This window comes from Neoarius graeffei, chromosome 6, assembly GCF_027579695.1.
Source record: "Neoarius graeffei isolate fNeoGra1 chromosome 6, fNeoGra1.pri, whole genome shotgun sequence".
NCBI lineage: Eukaryota > Metazoa > Chordata > Actinopteri > Siluriformes > Ariidae > Neoarius > Neoarius graeffei.
The window spans coordinates 33,455,910-33,469,927 of record NC_083574.1 but is presented as its reverse complement, the minus strand read 5'-3'; the positions used below and the strand labels follow the sequence as shown (position 1 = coordinate 33,469,927).

Genomic DNA, 14,018 nt, shown 5'->3' with positions numbered 1-14,018 from the left:
TGTCAGATCATCAAATAAATATTCATTACTAGGTTAAGTATGTACATACCTTCACTCGATGTGAGTACGACACAATCATAATAAGATAGCGTATACGCAGAAACTGTCAATTTAAATTAAAGTTTAAAAAAAAAAAAAAAACTGTGTCTGGTACAACTTTTTATCCTTTGCTTCTTGTACTTGTGGACTCTTCTCATTAACTTTGTCACGTTTCACATGCTTGATGAAATCAGCTGCCTCTCTCCATCCTTTTCTGTTTTCTGCCTTCGATTTCCACTGGTTGGGTACATCACATTTCAGAGCACTTGTATTCAAGTTTAGGACATCCAACTGGACATGTTCACTATACAAGAGCGCTTTAACAAGCCTTTCATTATCCATTCTGAACACATGGCCTAGGCAGTGCAAACATGCTCTGAGTGAAGTATGTAAATATTTATTAACGCATGTTTGACCCGTCAGTTAACTAATTGACTGAGTGACTGATATAACCAATAACATTTCCATTATGCAGCAACAGAGATCTGTTTATCCAAAGGAATGTGCACTTTATTTTAAAAAGTTATTATTCTAACATCTGTTGATGTTAATATAGCAATACATATTAATAAAATATTTTATTAGCAACTTAAACTGTTCAGTCTCAACCCTAATGCACAGATAGTCCTGCTAATAATAGGCCTATTCTTGGGTTTCAGTCACGTAACTTTTCTTAGCGATTTCACTTCTGGTAAAACTGCTGGTGGTCTAGTATAGTGGTTTTCAAAGTGGGGGCCACCAGGGGGCGCTAGGGGGGCCTCAGAAAGTTGGAGGGACGATAAAAAAAAATTGCGAAAATTTTTTTTAAATAATTATGAAATATATTAATTAGTTTTTTAATCATTATTCTAAAATATAATTATTAATAATAATACATCATATCGAAACGTTTGCCATGCTCATCTCTCCGATTGCCTGTGACGTTGCGGTTTGCGCTATTTATCAAGCTGCTTTGCTCCTCAAACTAGCGTATTGCTAGCGCAAAATGGACAGGTTTTTGAAGAAGAGACCGAAGGAACAAACCAACAGCCCTGCTGTGGAGGACACTGCTGCGAAAAAAACTAAGAAGTCCGGGCCAACTAAAATCTGAAAATATGAGGCAGCATACATTAAGTATGGCTTTACAGCCATACAGAAAAATGGCCATGATTGCCCGAAATGCGTCCTCTGTCTGGAGACCCTGTCAAACGAGTGCTTAAAACCTTCGAAACTTCAGCGTCACTTGGTACAAAAACATCCGACAGATGCCGAAAAAAACAGTAGATTTCTTCAGATGCAAAGAAGAGCATTTGGTCAGGCAATCTGCTGCATTCACCCAGCAAGCTACTGTCCCCGAGCGGGCCCTGAAGGCATCATTTTTAGCCTCGTACCACATTGCTCGTGCTAAAAAACCTCACTCAGTTGGAGAAGATTTGATTTTACCAGCCACCAAAGACATTGTCCGAGAATTGCTTGGTGAGGATGCTGCCAAAAAAAAAAAAAAAAATCGATGCTGTCCCACTCTCTGATAACACCGTGAGCCGACGGATTGGTGACATGGCTCAAGACATATCTGCTCAGCTGTTGGAGCAGGTGAGAGCCAGCGAATACGTCACACTTCAGCTGGATGAGAGCACAGATTTATCCAATGAGGCCCAACTGCTTGTGTACATCAGATTTATTTCACAGGAAAGATTTGTGGAGGAAATACTATTTTGTAAAGCATTTGAAAGAAGAACTACTGGGAAAGACATTTTTCAAGTTTTGGACGATTACATCGAGTCTAACGGATTGGACTGGACCCGTTGTGTGGGGGTGTGTTCGGACGGAGCCGCGGCAATGACCGGGAAGATCAGTGGAGTGACCGCGCTCATTAAGCAGAAGGCCCCGCATGTAGTGGCCACACACTGCATGCTCCATCGCGAGGCACTGGTCGCAAAAAGGCTGGATAACGAGTTGAATCAGGTACTACAGGAGGTTAAACAAGTAGTGAATTTTATTAAAGCCCGTCCCATGAAACACAGACTGTTTACTCTGCTTTGTAATGAGATGGGCGCTCGTTTTGAGGGGCTGCTGCTTCACTCGAACGTGCGCTGGCTGTCACGGGGTGCAGTTTTGAACCGTGTCTATGAGCTGCGGAGGGAGGTTGCAGAGTTCCTCTCATCTGAAAAGCATCAGCTGGCAGATCGGTTCACCGATGCAGCCTGGATCCGCAAACTTGCATACGTCAGACATTTTCCAGCATCTAAATGTACTGAATCAAAGCATGCAAGGACGTGACACGTACATACTCCAGGTGCAAGACAAAGTGCGTGCTTTTTCCAAAAAGATCATGCTGTGGTCAAACAAGCTCCAGGAGGGAGTTACAGAAATGTTCCCACTACTTCACCAGGAGCTGCTGTCATGTGATGATTTGGGCTCTGTCTCTCCATTGATCCAGTCCCACCTGGAGCACCTCCAAGGATATTTCAAAGACTATTTCCCTGACCTCGAAAACACACATTTAAACTGGGTTAGGAACCCCTTTGCCCCCGGTGTTGGTTCTAGTCTGGACTTAAAGTCACAGGAGGAGCTGATTGAGATGACAAACTCAGGGGATTTAAAAATGGACTTTGAGGCTCTTCCCCTGTCTAACTACTGGCTACATGTAAGAAAGGACTATCCCAGCTTGACTGACAGGGCATTGAAATGCCTTCTCCCTTTTGCAACAACCTACTTGTGTGAGTCTGGCTTTTCAACTTTAAAGGTACTCAAAACCAAACATAGAGCTACATGTGGACAATGACATGCGTATGGCACTGACGGAGATTAAGCCCAGGGTTGACAAACTATGTAGGAGCCACCAAGCCCATCCCTCCCACTAGTGTAAACCGTCTGTCACTCCCACACACACACACACACACACACGAGAGTGGTTTGATTTCTTTTGTGCTGTTCTTATCAACAGTTTGTTGAAAAGTTTATTGTTCAGTGCGAAAATATTTGTGTTGAAAACATCTCATCTCATTATCTCTAGCCGCTTTATCCTGTTCTACAGGGTCGCAGGCAAGCTGGAGCCTATCCCAGCTGACTACAGGCAAAAGGCGGGGTACACCCTGGACAAGTCGCCAGGTCATCACAGGGCTGACACATAGACACACACAACCGTTCACACTCACATTCACACCTACGGTCAATTTAGAGTCACCAGTTAACCTAACCTGCATGTCTTTGGACTGTGGGGGAAACCGGAGCACCCGGAGGAAACCCACGCGGACACGGGGAGAACATGCAAACTCCGCACAGAAAGGCCCTCGCCGGCCACGGGGCTCAAACCCAGACCTTCTTGCTGTAAGGTGACAGCGCTAACCACTACACCACCGTGCCGCCCCTGTTGAAAACATGTTAGTTAATAATATTCTTATGCTAAACAAATGTAACAATTATTGAATATTGAATAAAAGAGAAAACATTCTAAAAGTTGATGTTTCTTTACATATTTTGTAGCCTTGTCTCTGGGTTTGCAAAGGGGGTCCCCGGCCAGAAGCTAATGCTGTTTGGGGGGCCTTGGCATGGAAAAGTTTGGGAACCCCTGGTCTAGCAAACCAAAACAGCTGCTGTAGTGCAAACAACTAGCGATAACTTAAGAGTACGCTCGTAATCTAGAAGCCACTGCTGGCTTTAGATAAATTCAGAAGATTGCTATGTGCAATGGAATCGACCCCTACAGTCTGGGAAAGAAGGATTTGTCATACGATCTCGAAAATTACCCTTCAGTCGAGTTCCCTGACATCTCAAACTATCTGGTGTTGTAGACGTTCTTCTACACTGCAAAACAGATGAAAGCATGGAAGAGTATGGAGGCTTACAACTTTTCTGTATGTGGCTGGGTAAAGGACCTCGCTATCAAGTCGCTGCCGAATGAATCCTGTATTGTTTTTGCCCGTGTAAGTGTTTTTTAAAGCTTTTTGTTCATGTCTTTACAATGAAGCGCTCTAAGTTGAAGTGTAAATAAACAACAGTTTGCTTGATTCTCACTTGTGTTGGCTGTTATCTCTCAGCTAAATCATTCACAAAGATCATCAGAAACCCCTTTAAAGACCTGGATCTTAGTTAAACAAGACGGAGAAGTGATCACGGCGCATTGTAACTGTATGGCTGGGGAAGAATTTTGTCGCGACCTTCATGCGTATGGACTTTGTGAGGAGTAAACAAAGAAACAGCTGGGGACTTTAGCACTTCATGACTAAAAAAAGCACCGTAAAATAACGACATGTAGCAACAAAAGTACTTGGAAACACTAAGGACGTAGCTGAGAGGGAAATACAAACCTTTCACCCAGTGATCACTGCAAACTCGAGCATGCTTCGACTCAACTCCCTTCGATTTCAGTGAGAGGTTCAAAAACCACCTTTCTCGACGTCTTTTTGTGAAATCCTGTGTTCGTTCACCCTTTTTTATTAGTTCACGGGGAACCCTAAAAAAACTTTTATCAGTTTCACGGTTTGATCGATTCAAACAACCTAAAACAATGCAAGCGTAAGGCATTTTTCATGCAAGCAATGCACCTTCTCCGTACAAACGCTTTGTCAACTGAGCTTTGGTAGACCACCAGCTAAAGTTTTGAATAACTAATGAGGCGGATGTGACGTCACGTGAAACCCAAGAATAGGCCTAAATAACTCAGAAATAAAATGTACATCTGACAATGTACAGGTAACATAATTAGTAATAGTCTATTAATAAATTAAGAGCACAATATCTTAACTATAATTTATAAAATCATACAAATATATCTCAATATATAAATAAATCATAAAACATTAAATGGCGCCTCAATTTTATGGGTGTGGAAAAAAGCCATTTACTTCATATTTTCCAACTTAAAAATAAATAAATAAATAAGTGGAAGTGAAATTAATAAACAGTTTCCAAACATATGCACCAATTTTCTTATCAAGCTTTCCCTCTAGCTGTGTTTATTTCTCAGCTTTACCCTGAATCTCTCTTGACCAGATGGCACTAATACAGTTACACTGTTCGTACCTGCAGGTTGCGGAGCTGCGGGCTAGAGCTTCCAGTCTTCTTGCCCTTTTGTGGATGGAGTCCTCGAGCCTGAGCCAACTCCTCCTCCAACTCCCGCTGCCGATTGGCCAATGCTGGATCGGAGCAGCCAGGAAAGAACCAGTCATCCTCAATCAGTTTTGTGCCACAGGAAGTTATGAGGGGTTTAATAACATGTGCACCAAAGAATGAAAGAAAAAGCAACTGAAGAAAGAAGTGACTGATGGTATGAAGAACTGTGACTGGGGGTGGGGACGTTAAAGAGCAAATGAAGAACTATGAATAAGCAACATGCGCGCGCACATGCATGCCAGTTTTTGAGAAGACCAGAAAGCAGCACAAGAGGACATGTACAGTCTGAGTGCATGACCAAGAGCTGTTTAACAAACGTTAACGAATACGATGTTTCCTTCCGCTCATTCGGATTATTTAAAAATGTATGCTTTAACACTGGTACAGATCAAAAGTTAAAATCCCAGAGTCAATCGTTGTGAAAAAAACAGCTAACATCAACATATACTCAAAGTGGTGTTGCAGCTACCTTTATTTCACCAGCAATAAGTCAGGTGAACTAGAGGAACCTGGCATACAATTTGCAAAAAACATCTGTTATTATAATAATAATAATAATAATCTTAGTTGTGTTATTCTCTATAGCCAATCAAATAAAGCCTAGCAGTAACAACTGACTGTTTTTGCAAGCGGAAAAAAAAATAAAAAAAATCATCAACTGGCTTGAATCTACTACAGGAATTATTTTGTTGGAGTTTGTCGGGTTGTAGTTTGTCCGTCATGAACCATCTGCATTTTAGTATAAATACGGAGGTGATTATAGAAAATCTCGTGCGCTGATTATCAAGAAATAATCAGAATTTCTTGACCAATCACCTCCAGCGATTTGGCAAAATGGGGGCCAAGCGCCGTCACCGTAAGTGAGGAAGAATTACAAATGATGAAAGAAAATGCTGTTCCTAAAAGCACTGAAGATGCTACAAAGTTTGGTCTGCTCAAATATACACCACCGTTCAAAAGTTTAGGGTCACTTTGAAATGTCCTTATTTTTGAAAGAAAAGCACTGTTCTTTTCAATGAAGATCACTTTAAACTAATCAGAAATCCACTCTATACATTGCTAATGTGGTAAATGACTATTCTAGCTGCAAATGTGTGGTTTTTGGTGCAATATCTCCATAGGTGTATAGAGGCCCATTTCCAGCAACTCTCACTCCAGTGTTCTAATGGTACAATGTGTTTGCTCATTGCCTCAGAAGGCTAATGGATGATTAGAAAACCCTTGTACAATCATGTTAGCACAGCTGAAAACAGTTGAGCTCTTTAGAGAAGCTATAAAACTGACCTTCCTTTGAGCAGATTGAGTTTCTGGAGCATCACATTTGTGGGGTCGATTAAATGCTCAAAATGGCCAGAAAAACGTCTTGACTATATTTTCTATTCATTTTACAACTTATGGTGGTAAATAAAAGTGTGACTTTTCATGGAAAACACAAAATTGTCTGGGTGACCCCAAACTTTTGAATGGTAGTGTAAGGTGGAGTTGTGATTTATTTTATCTATTTCAAAACAAAGTATTTTATGTGACTTGGCACCGGTAAATGACAAGTCTGCGCCACGCCGTTATTGCATTTGCATGCTGCTTTTCAAAATTGAAATGAATTATTTTTTAATACAATTTTTTTTTAAATAATCACCAGAGTATTTATACTAAAAAAAATTATCCTCCTCAGGCTCAGTGAATAATAACCTTGACTCATCTCCGTTATTATTCACCAATATTCACTTCATCTTTGGTGAATAATTTGTTAAATATATTAGGCTGAATCGCCACAAATAACGCTCAGTGCATTAGCGCTGATCTAGACAGTTCAGCCTTCCCAAAGCACCCAGCGTGTTCATGCTCAGGAACCCAGTCAGAATGATTAATCCCAGGACAATGTGATTGAACCTCAGTGGAATTAAGTGTGGAAAAGCTGGACACTTTCACTCAGCAGCTACAGCTTGCTCTATGCAGCACAAAGCGCAGCACCAGGCCATCCTTAAAAAAAAAAAATCTGTTTCCTGTCCACCGGGTGAGCAAAAAAATTTTCAGTTGGGAGGGAGGGATTTTTTTTTTTAATGGATGGATAAGAAATCGCAATGCTGTGTTTGCTTTTTCTTTCAGTACTTTTTTATTACAAAAGCAGACACATTTAATAAAATGACAGTTTAATCAACTGAAACTTGTACAAAAACTTTAAGTTAGCATTTTAAATGCTGACTGCAACATTTGCAAAACTTTTACAAAGGTACTTAAAATGTCCGACACACGGACTTTTTGTAGTTCTAAATCGACCGTTAGGCCTAGTTCGGATGAAATTACACTATTAAAATGATCACTGAATGATTTGTTTTTCTGAATCTTCACTATTTTGTTGCTCGCTAGAATACCATTTTGCGATTTCACACTTGAGCAAATGTTTGAAAACTCCGGATCGCCTTCCTTCATGGTGGCTGCCATTTTTTGTGCCGCACGGCGCATGCGCAGAGCTGATTCAGTTCAGAGTGCGCGCGCACGCGGCGGAGGCAGTAGTGTGTCGGAGGGAACAGAAGCAGTGATAACGCTTATTTTGTCTCCGGTAAACCAGTCTTCTCTCGTTCAATTACGTGCTGGCATCAAAAGACACCGTTGGTTGTAAATGAAACCAAACTGAGTGGTTGGAGTGTATTTTCATACACAAATGGAGAAATGTTTGCTGAGTGTTTAATTGTGTAGCCCCACTGCAGACCGTTGTCGTTGTTAATTCATAGCATGCTCAGTTGCGTGAATGTGTCGTGCACCGAAAATAAGAGATTTACAAGCCAGGAACGCCTCATGATGCAATACGCAAGAAAAGAAAGAAGATTTACTGCCATTTTACTTTGTATTTGAGTAAAGTGAATAAATAAATGGTCTGTGGAAAATACATTTAACCCTGGGAACTGCGTGCACAGGAGTTTGTGTTTACTTCCCCCCCGGCTACTTATTTGTCATGGCTGGCTAGTATGAGCCTTAGTGGAAAGCCCTGGGAATGCGGAAATGTCAAGTTCGATTTTAGATTTACGAACCCGAAAAAAAATGTAGAAAAACCGGCGTTAAAAAAAAAAAAATTCAACTGCACAAACGGCACTCACCCGGCCGGTGGACCGGAAACAGAACATTTTTAATAATGGCCCCATCATCAGAGGTTTCCACAATGCACTACAGAACACAAGCAAAAGGTTTACGATGTCCTGAACATCCAGATGCTAGACATTCATAAACAAATTCAAATGTACACAGTGCATAATGCACAATTATATTCATGAAGACAAATACAAATGTTGATAACTGATCAAATATAAACAGCTCTTAGTATTGCGCTTGTATTCATGGACCCATCTGTACATGTCAGTGCGTCTTTGCATAATAAATGAAAGCCATGCACATTTATTCATAAATATCTTAATAGGAATAAATGATGGAGTGCATTGTCCAAAAGCAACAAACCGATTGCAATGGAACGGGCTTCGACGGCATTGGGAAAGTCCTCCCAGGTTCTGGTTCGTGAAAGGGTTTTGGATAAGAAGGTGAAATTTCTGAACGTGTGCTTCCATCAACATCTAATTGATATGCGTGGAACATTGTGAATAATCAGCACAAAACATATCCCCATCTGTTTTGTGGTAACAGTGAAGTCTGGCTAAGAAAGTAGATTGAAAGATGAATGAAAGGAAGTGATGGTTGGGGGGGGGGGGGAAGGAGGGACAGGCTTAAGAAAGTTGCACCTTAACAGAGAAAAATCAAATCAAAGAGGCAAGCATTCAGTTGACAGTTTATTAGGTACACCTAACTTGTAGCGACACTTGCTGGCTATTTTATCAGGTCACTTTGGAGGTTTACATGTACTGACTAACTCATCTGTGATGCACAATTTGCAGAATGGTTTTATCCGTAAGCACGCAGGCACTGAGACCAGAGCAGCACTCGCTACCAGGGTCAGTGTCACTACTGTGCTGAGAAAGCTTCATTGCCCAGATATCATCTAGACCAGGGGTCTTCAATCCTATCCACAAAGGGCCAGTGTGGCTGCAGGCTTTCATTCCAACCAAGCAGGAGCTACACCTGATTTCACTTGTTTAATCATTTCACCCTCGTCTCCAGTCAACAATCAAGTGAGCCTCCAATTTGGCTGTAATGAAAGCCTGCAGCTACACCAGCCCTTTGCGGATAGGATTGAAGACCCCTGATCTAGACAGTGCAGTAGTGGTGATGAACAAAAATCGATAGTGGCAAACAAATGGCATTTTTCTACAAGACAATACAGCTTAGATTGGCAAATCAATTATGATCATGCACTTTTGCAGCAAGCTGTGCCGTATTCGTATCTTGCCCAGGCACCTTACAAGCCGAGCAAAACATACATTTGCCTTTCATTATTTGCCTCGGATTCGATGACCATTTTTCTAAAGTTCATGAAAGAGCTGGAGATAAACAATCTTGTTGTGGAATATGATCGAACCAGCCTCCTGATTCATTATTGCTGAGTTTCTAACATGAGCCAGGACATACAGGTGGAGCTAGAAATGACGCAGACCAAATCACAACTGTTCCTGAATCCTTTTGATCAGTACCTTTTGCTTGCACAGAGTATGGCAGAGTAATCTTCAGTAGCATTGTAATGATCTGACCACAAACTGGCCTGCGTGTCCAACTCTCGACCGGGAGATCATGAGTTCTACTCACGGTTGGGTCATACCAAAGGCTATCATAAAAACGGTACCTACTATTGTCTGGCAAGGCACCCTGCAATACAGATGCAAGTGGGGAAGTCAAACTCTCGTGGTTACCAGAGAACTAGCCCTCCACTGTAACCCTAGGTGAGAGGCAGAGGGCTATCGAAATGGAGATCGGCACCGCACCCATACGCCTAAGAGTTGGTTAAGAGTAGGACAGGAGACTGCCTGGGAAGGCCAGATTCTGGCGGGAGGGGGACTGACTTTTTTTTGGATTATAATGATCTGCCAACTTTCATTTTTCTTTCCGGAAAACATGAAGCAATATAACCTCATCTCATTATCTCTAGCCGCTTTATCCTGTCCTACAGGGTCACAGGCAAGCTGGAGCCTATCCCAGCTGACTACGGGCGAAAGGCGGGGTACACCCTGGACAAGTCGCCAGGTCGTCACAGGGCTGACACATAGACACAGACAACCATTCACACTTGAAGCAATATAATCTCATCTCATCATCTCTAGCCGCTTTATCCTGTTCTACAGGGTCACAGGCAAGCTGGAGCCTATCCCAGCTGACTACGGGCGAAAGGCGGGGTACAACCTGGACAAGTCGCCAGGTCATCACAGGGCTGACACATAGACACAGACAACCATTCACACTCACATTCACACCTACGGTCAATTTAGAGTCACCAGTTAACCTAACCTGCATGTCTTTGGACTGTGGGGGAAACCGGAGCACCCGGAGGAAACCCACGCGGACACGGGGAGAACATGCAAACTCCACACAGAAAGGCCCTCGCCGGCCACGGGGCTCGTGAGGCGACAGCGCTAACCACTACACCACCGTGCCGCCTGGAGCAATATAATATTTCAGTTATTTATTCATGGCTATTTACACATAGTAAATCCACGATCTTCAAGTTTGGCTGAATCCCTCATGCCTTCTTATTCAAGACAGATGCAACATAACAGCACTGTGTTTCATACCTAAGGCATTACATCCACAGCAGAATACCGTTTGAGAGTCGGTCATAACATCTGCATGAGCCTGTGTGTTTTGTTGCGTTTTATCATCTGTCCAAGTTTGCTCATAAACATTTATATATGCTGAAATTAAAGTTCTGGCATATTGATTGACTTTGTTTGGGTTGGCTGCCACCATGAAAACTCATATCACACAGACAAAAGTTATCCCTGTGAGGAAGACACATGGCAGTGCCACAAACATTTTAACAACTACTGAAGCCTGATTTCAAATTTAGATCAACAAGTTGTCAATTTAACAAAGCATCTTCCTACTCACGCCCACCATCATTAGTTACACGACTACCTCCAGACAAGCCAGGCCTACTTTCATAGGTAGTGGGTATGTGATGGGCAATAGGAAATCTCACAGACACTCAATCAGGACACACGTACCGTTCCAGTCGAAAGTTTGTACACCCCTACTCATTCATAGGTTTTTCTGTATTTTGACGGTTTTCCACACTGTAGACATCCAAGTCTGTGAAGATTCTCAGTCATAGTAAACTGTGGGTGGTAGAAGAGAGCAGCTGGACTTGTTTGAAGATTCTTGAAAACATTTCACCTCTCATCTGAAAGGCTTCCTCAGTTCTGTCTGATTAATAGGGAGTATCAGGTATCCTCTCATGGATCATAATAGAATCAGAATCAGAATTCTGATGGCTGCATAGTAGGTGGCTGATAAATGATGTCTTAGACCCCCCACCTCTGTCCAGTTGCTCTCTTCTACCACCCACAGTTTACTATGACCTGGATGACTGAGAATCTTCACAGACATGTTTCTACGCACTTTGGGATGAGATCCCTTCGACTGGTGCGGGAGTATGAGAGGACTTCCAGAAAACTGGCAGACATTTTAGCCAGAGAGGATCGTTCTTTTTCATCAACCTGGAACGGCCATCACTGAACAGAGGTGGGGGTCTAAAGGCCTCTGCATGCTCTTGCGACAAGGCTTTCGCAGATAGCTTTTCGCAGACAGTTGTAATTTATCGTTGGGCGGGGAGTAATAGGCGTGCGCGATGTTATTCACCGCCACAACGCAAGGGGGCGCGAAGTCGCTAGGAGTAGTTGGTGGGTGTGGTTAGTGGAGTGTTTATCCTCCGGTTACTTATAATGACTAGAACTGGAGTCGTATAGATGTACGTACTTCCTCACTTCCTCGATCAACCGCTCTTCGTGCTGCTCCATCTTCGCTCGTGTTTTTTAAAATGGCGGTCGTGAAAACAAACCGGGAAAGTAGGGAAGCGGAAGTGCGTGTACAGTGGATGTAGAGTGGACCAATCAGAGCCCTCTTGCCTGCGAGGCTGTCTGCGGTGGTCACAATCTTTGGGAGGTGCACGCAGAGCGTCTGCAAAGGGGGGGGGGCTTCGCAGACGCCATCTGCGACGCCATCTGCGAGGACTGGGTTGTCAGCATAAATTGGCCTTAAGACATCATTTATCAGCCACCTACTATGCAGCCATCAGAATTCTGATTCTATTATGATCCATGAGAGGATAAATACCTGATACTCCCTATTAGTCAGACAGAACTGAGGAAGCCTTTCAGATGAGAGGTGAAACGTTTTCAAGAACCTTCAAACAAGTCCAGTTGCTCTCTTCTACCACCCACAGTGTAGACATCCAACTTATGAAATAACATACGGAACATATCTGGAATTATGTGGTAAACAAAAACGTGTTTAAAAAACAAAATGTTTCATCTTTTAGATTCTTCAAAGTAGCCATTGTTTACCTTGATGACGTGTTGCACACTATTGGCATTATCTTAACCAGCTTCACGAGGTAGTCACCTGGAATGCTTTTCAATTAACAAGTGCGCCTCGTCAAAAGTTAATTAGTGCAATTTCTTGCCTTCTTCACACATTTATAGTAAATAATAAAAACATAGTTAACAGCTCTATTCCACAACTGTAGTAATCCATATTATGTCAAGAACTGCTCAGCTAAGTAAAGAGAAACGACATCATTGCTTTACGACATGAAGTGACAATTAATAAAAAAAAATACCATTGAATTAGAAACTGCGTCCAAACTTTTGACTGGTTCTGCCCATCAGAGTTTTGATTAGTTATGTAACTCTAACATGCCGTCCAGTAAAAAACTGTCCATAGCACAGTCAGTACCTTCAAAGTGCATCTATATTGGACACAGCCACTAAGTGTAGATATATGGTAGGTCTTCCCAATAAAACTGCCAACTGACACTACTGTTGCACGAAGACTATTAAATATGAAAGACACACAAAATGAAAAATAAAGATTAGGCCACACCAATTTAATTAGTTGGTTCTCGGAATCGCTGCTTGAAGAAAATGCAAAATGGAAAAAAAAAATTGAAATCGACTGCAGGCTGAGGTCACGTGACGTCGAAAACCAATCAAATCGCCCCTTTCACTTTAGATAAAGACTTGTGGAAGAAACATGACTGTGGAGGGGAATCCTGCAAAGCCTGTGTTTGTGATTGTTAGGATATTCAGTGAACAGAAGCGTAAAATCTTTGACAGGTGTGTCGAAATTCAAGAGGGGGAAAACTTTGCACAGTTGTACTCAAGATGCCGTGAGCTTGTTACCCTGCGATGTGCCAACTTGGACAACAACTCTGTGGAGGTGGGTTTGATTTATATATTTCATTGATTGATGTGAGGGGCAAACAAAAAAATCATTCGAAGTATTTAGCCATCAGAAGTAGCCTACACCTGGTCAAATCTTTTTTTCTGTGCATTGTAGATGTTCAATTGACTGTAATTCAATCGTTTATTTAGCCTATCTGTTTACTGGTTTGCCTGATAAAAGACGTGCAGCCAGAGCTAGCCCTTAATGCATATGAAAAAATCAGAGAACCAACTAATTAAATGTGTGGCCTTAGTAAACATGCAATAGTGAACTGCAGAATGTCCAAAAGTCTGAGTGAACAACTAAGAGCCATTTGTAATCCACTATAATCAAAAACATATATTAAGCTGATCTATGTTGTTCTAGAATGTATAATCTAAAACAGATCAATGAATTTCAGCATTGTGTGAAATTCTCATAAGGGGTGTTCACACGGCAACTTTTACTCCGGTGTAGCACCGGGGCTTCCCCGGTAGAGCGTTCACACGGTACAAAGTTGTACCGGTGTAGCCCCTGAAAGCTGCTTAAACCGGTGCAAATCTAACCCTGCTCGGGAGGTGGTTTAAGAA

At 42.1% G+C, this 14,018-nt stretch overlaps 1 protein-coding gene across 2 annotated transcripts in view; it reads right to left on the bottom strand.

Moving 5' to 3' along the window:
- LOC132887851 (golgin subfamily B member 1-like) overlaps window positions 1-14,018 on the bottom strand; it is a 225,383-nt gene that overhangs the window by 123,186 nt on the left and 88,179 nt on the right. For both annotated transcript variants that reach the window (XM_060923586.1, XM_060923587.1), the window contains exon 15: window positions 5,044-5,156. In XM_060923586.1, the coding sequence (XP_060779569.1) occupies window positions 5,044-5,156 (113 nt within the window). The remainder of the gene's footprint in view (window positions 1-5,043; window positions 5,157-14,018) is intronic.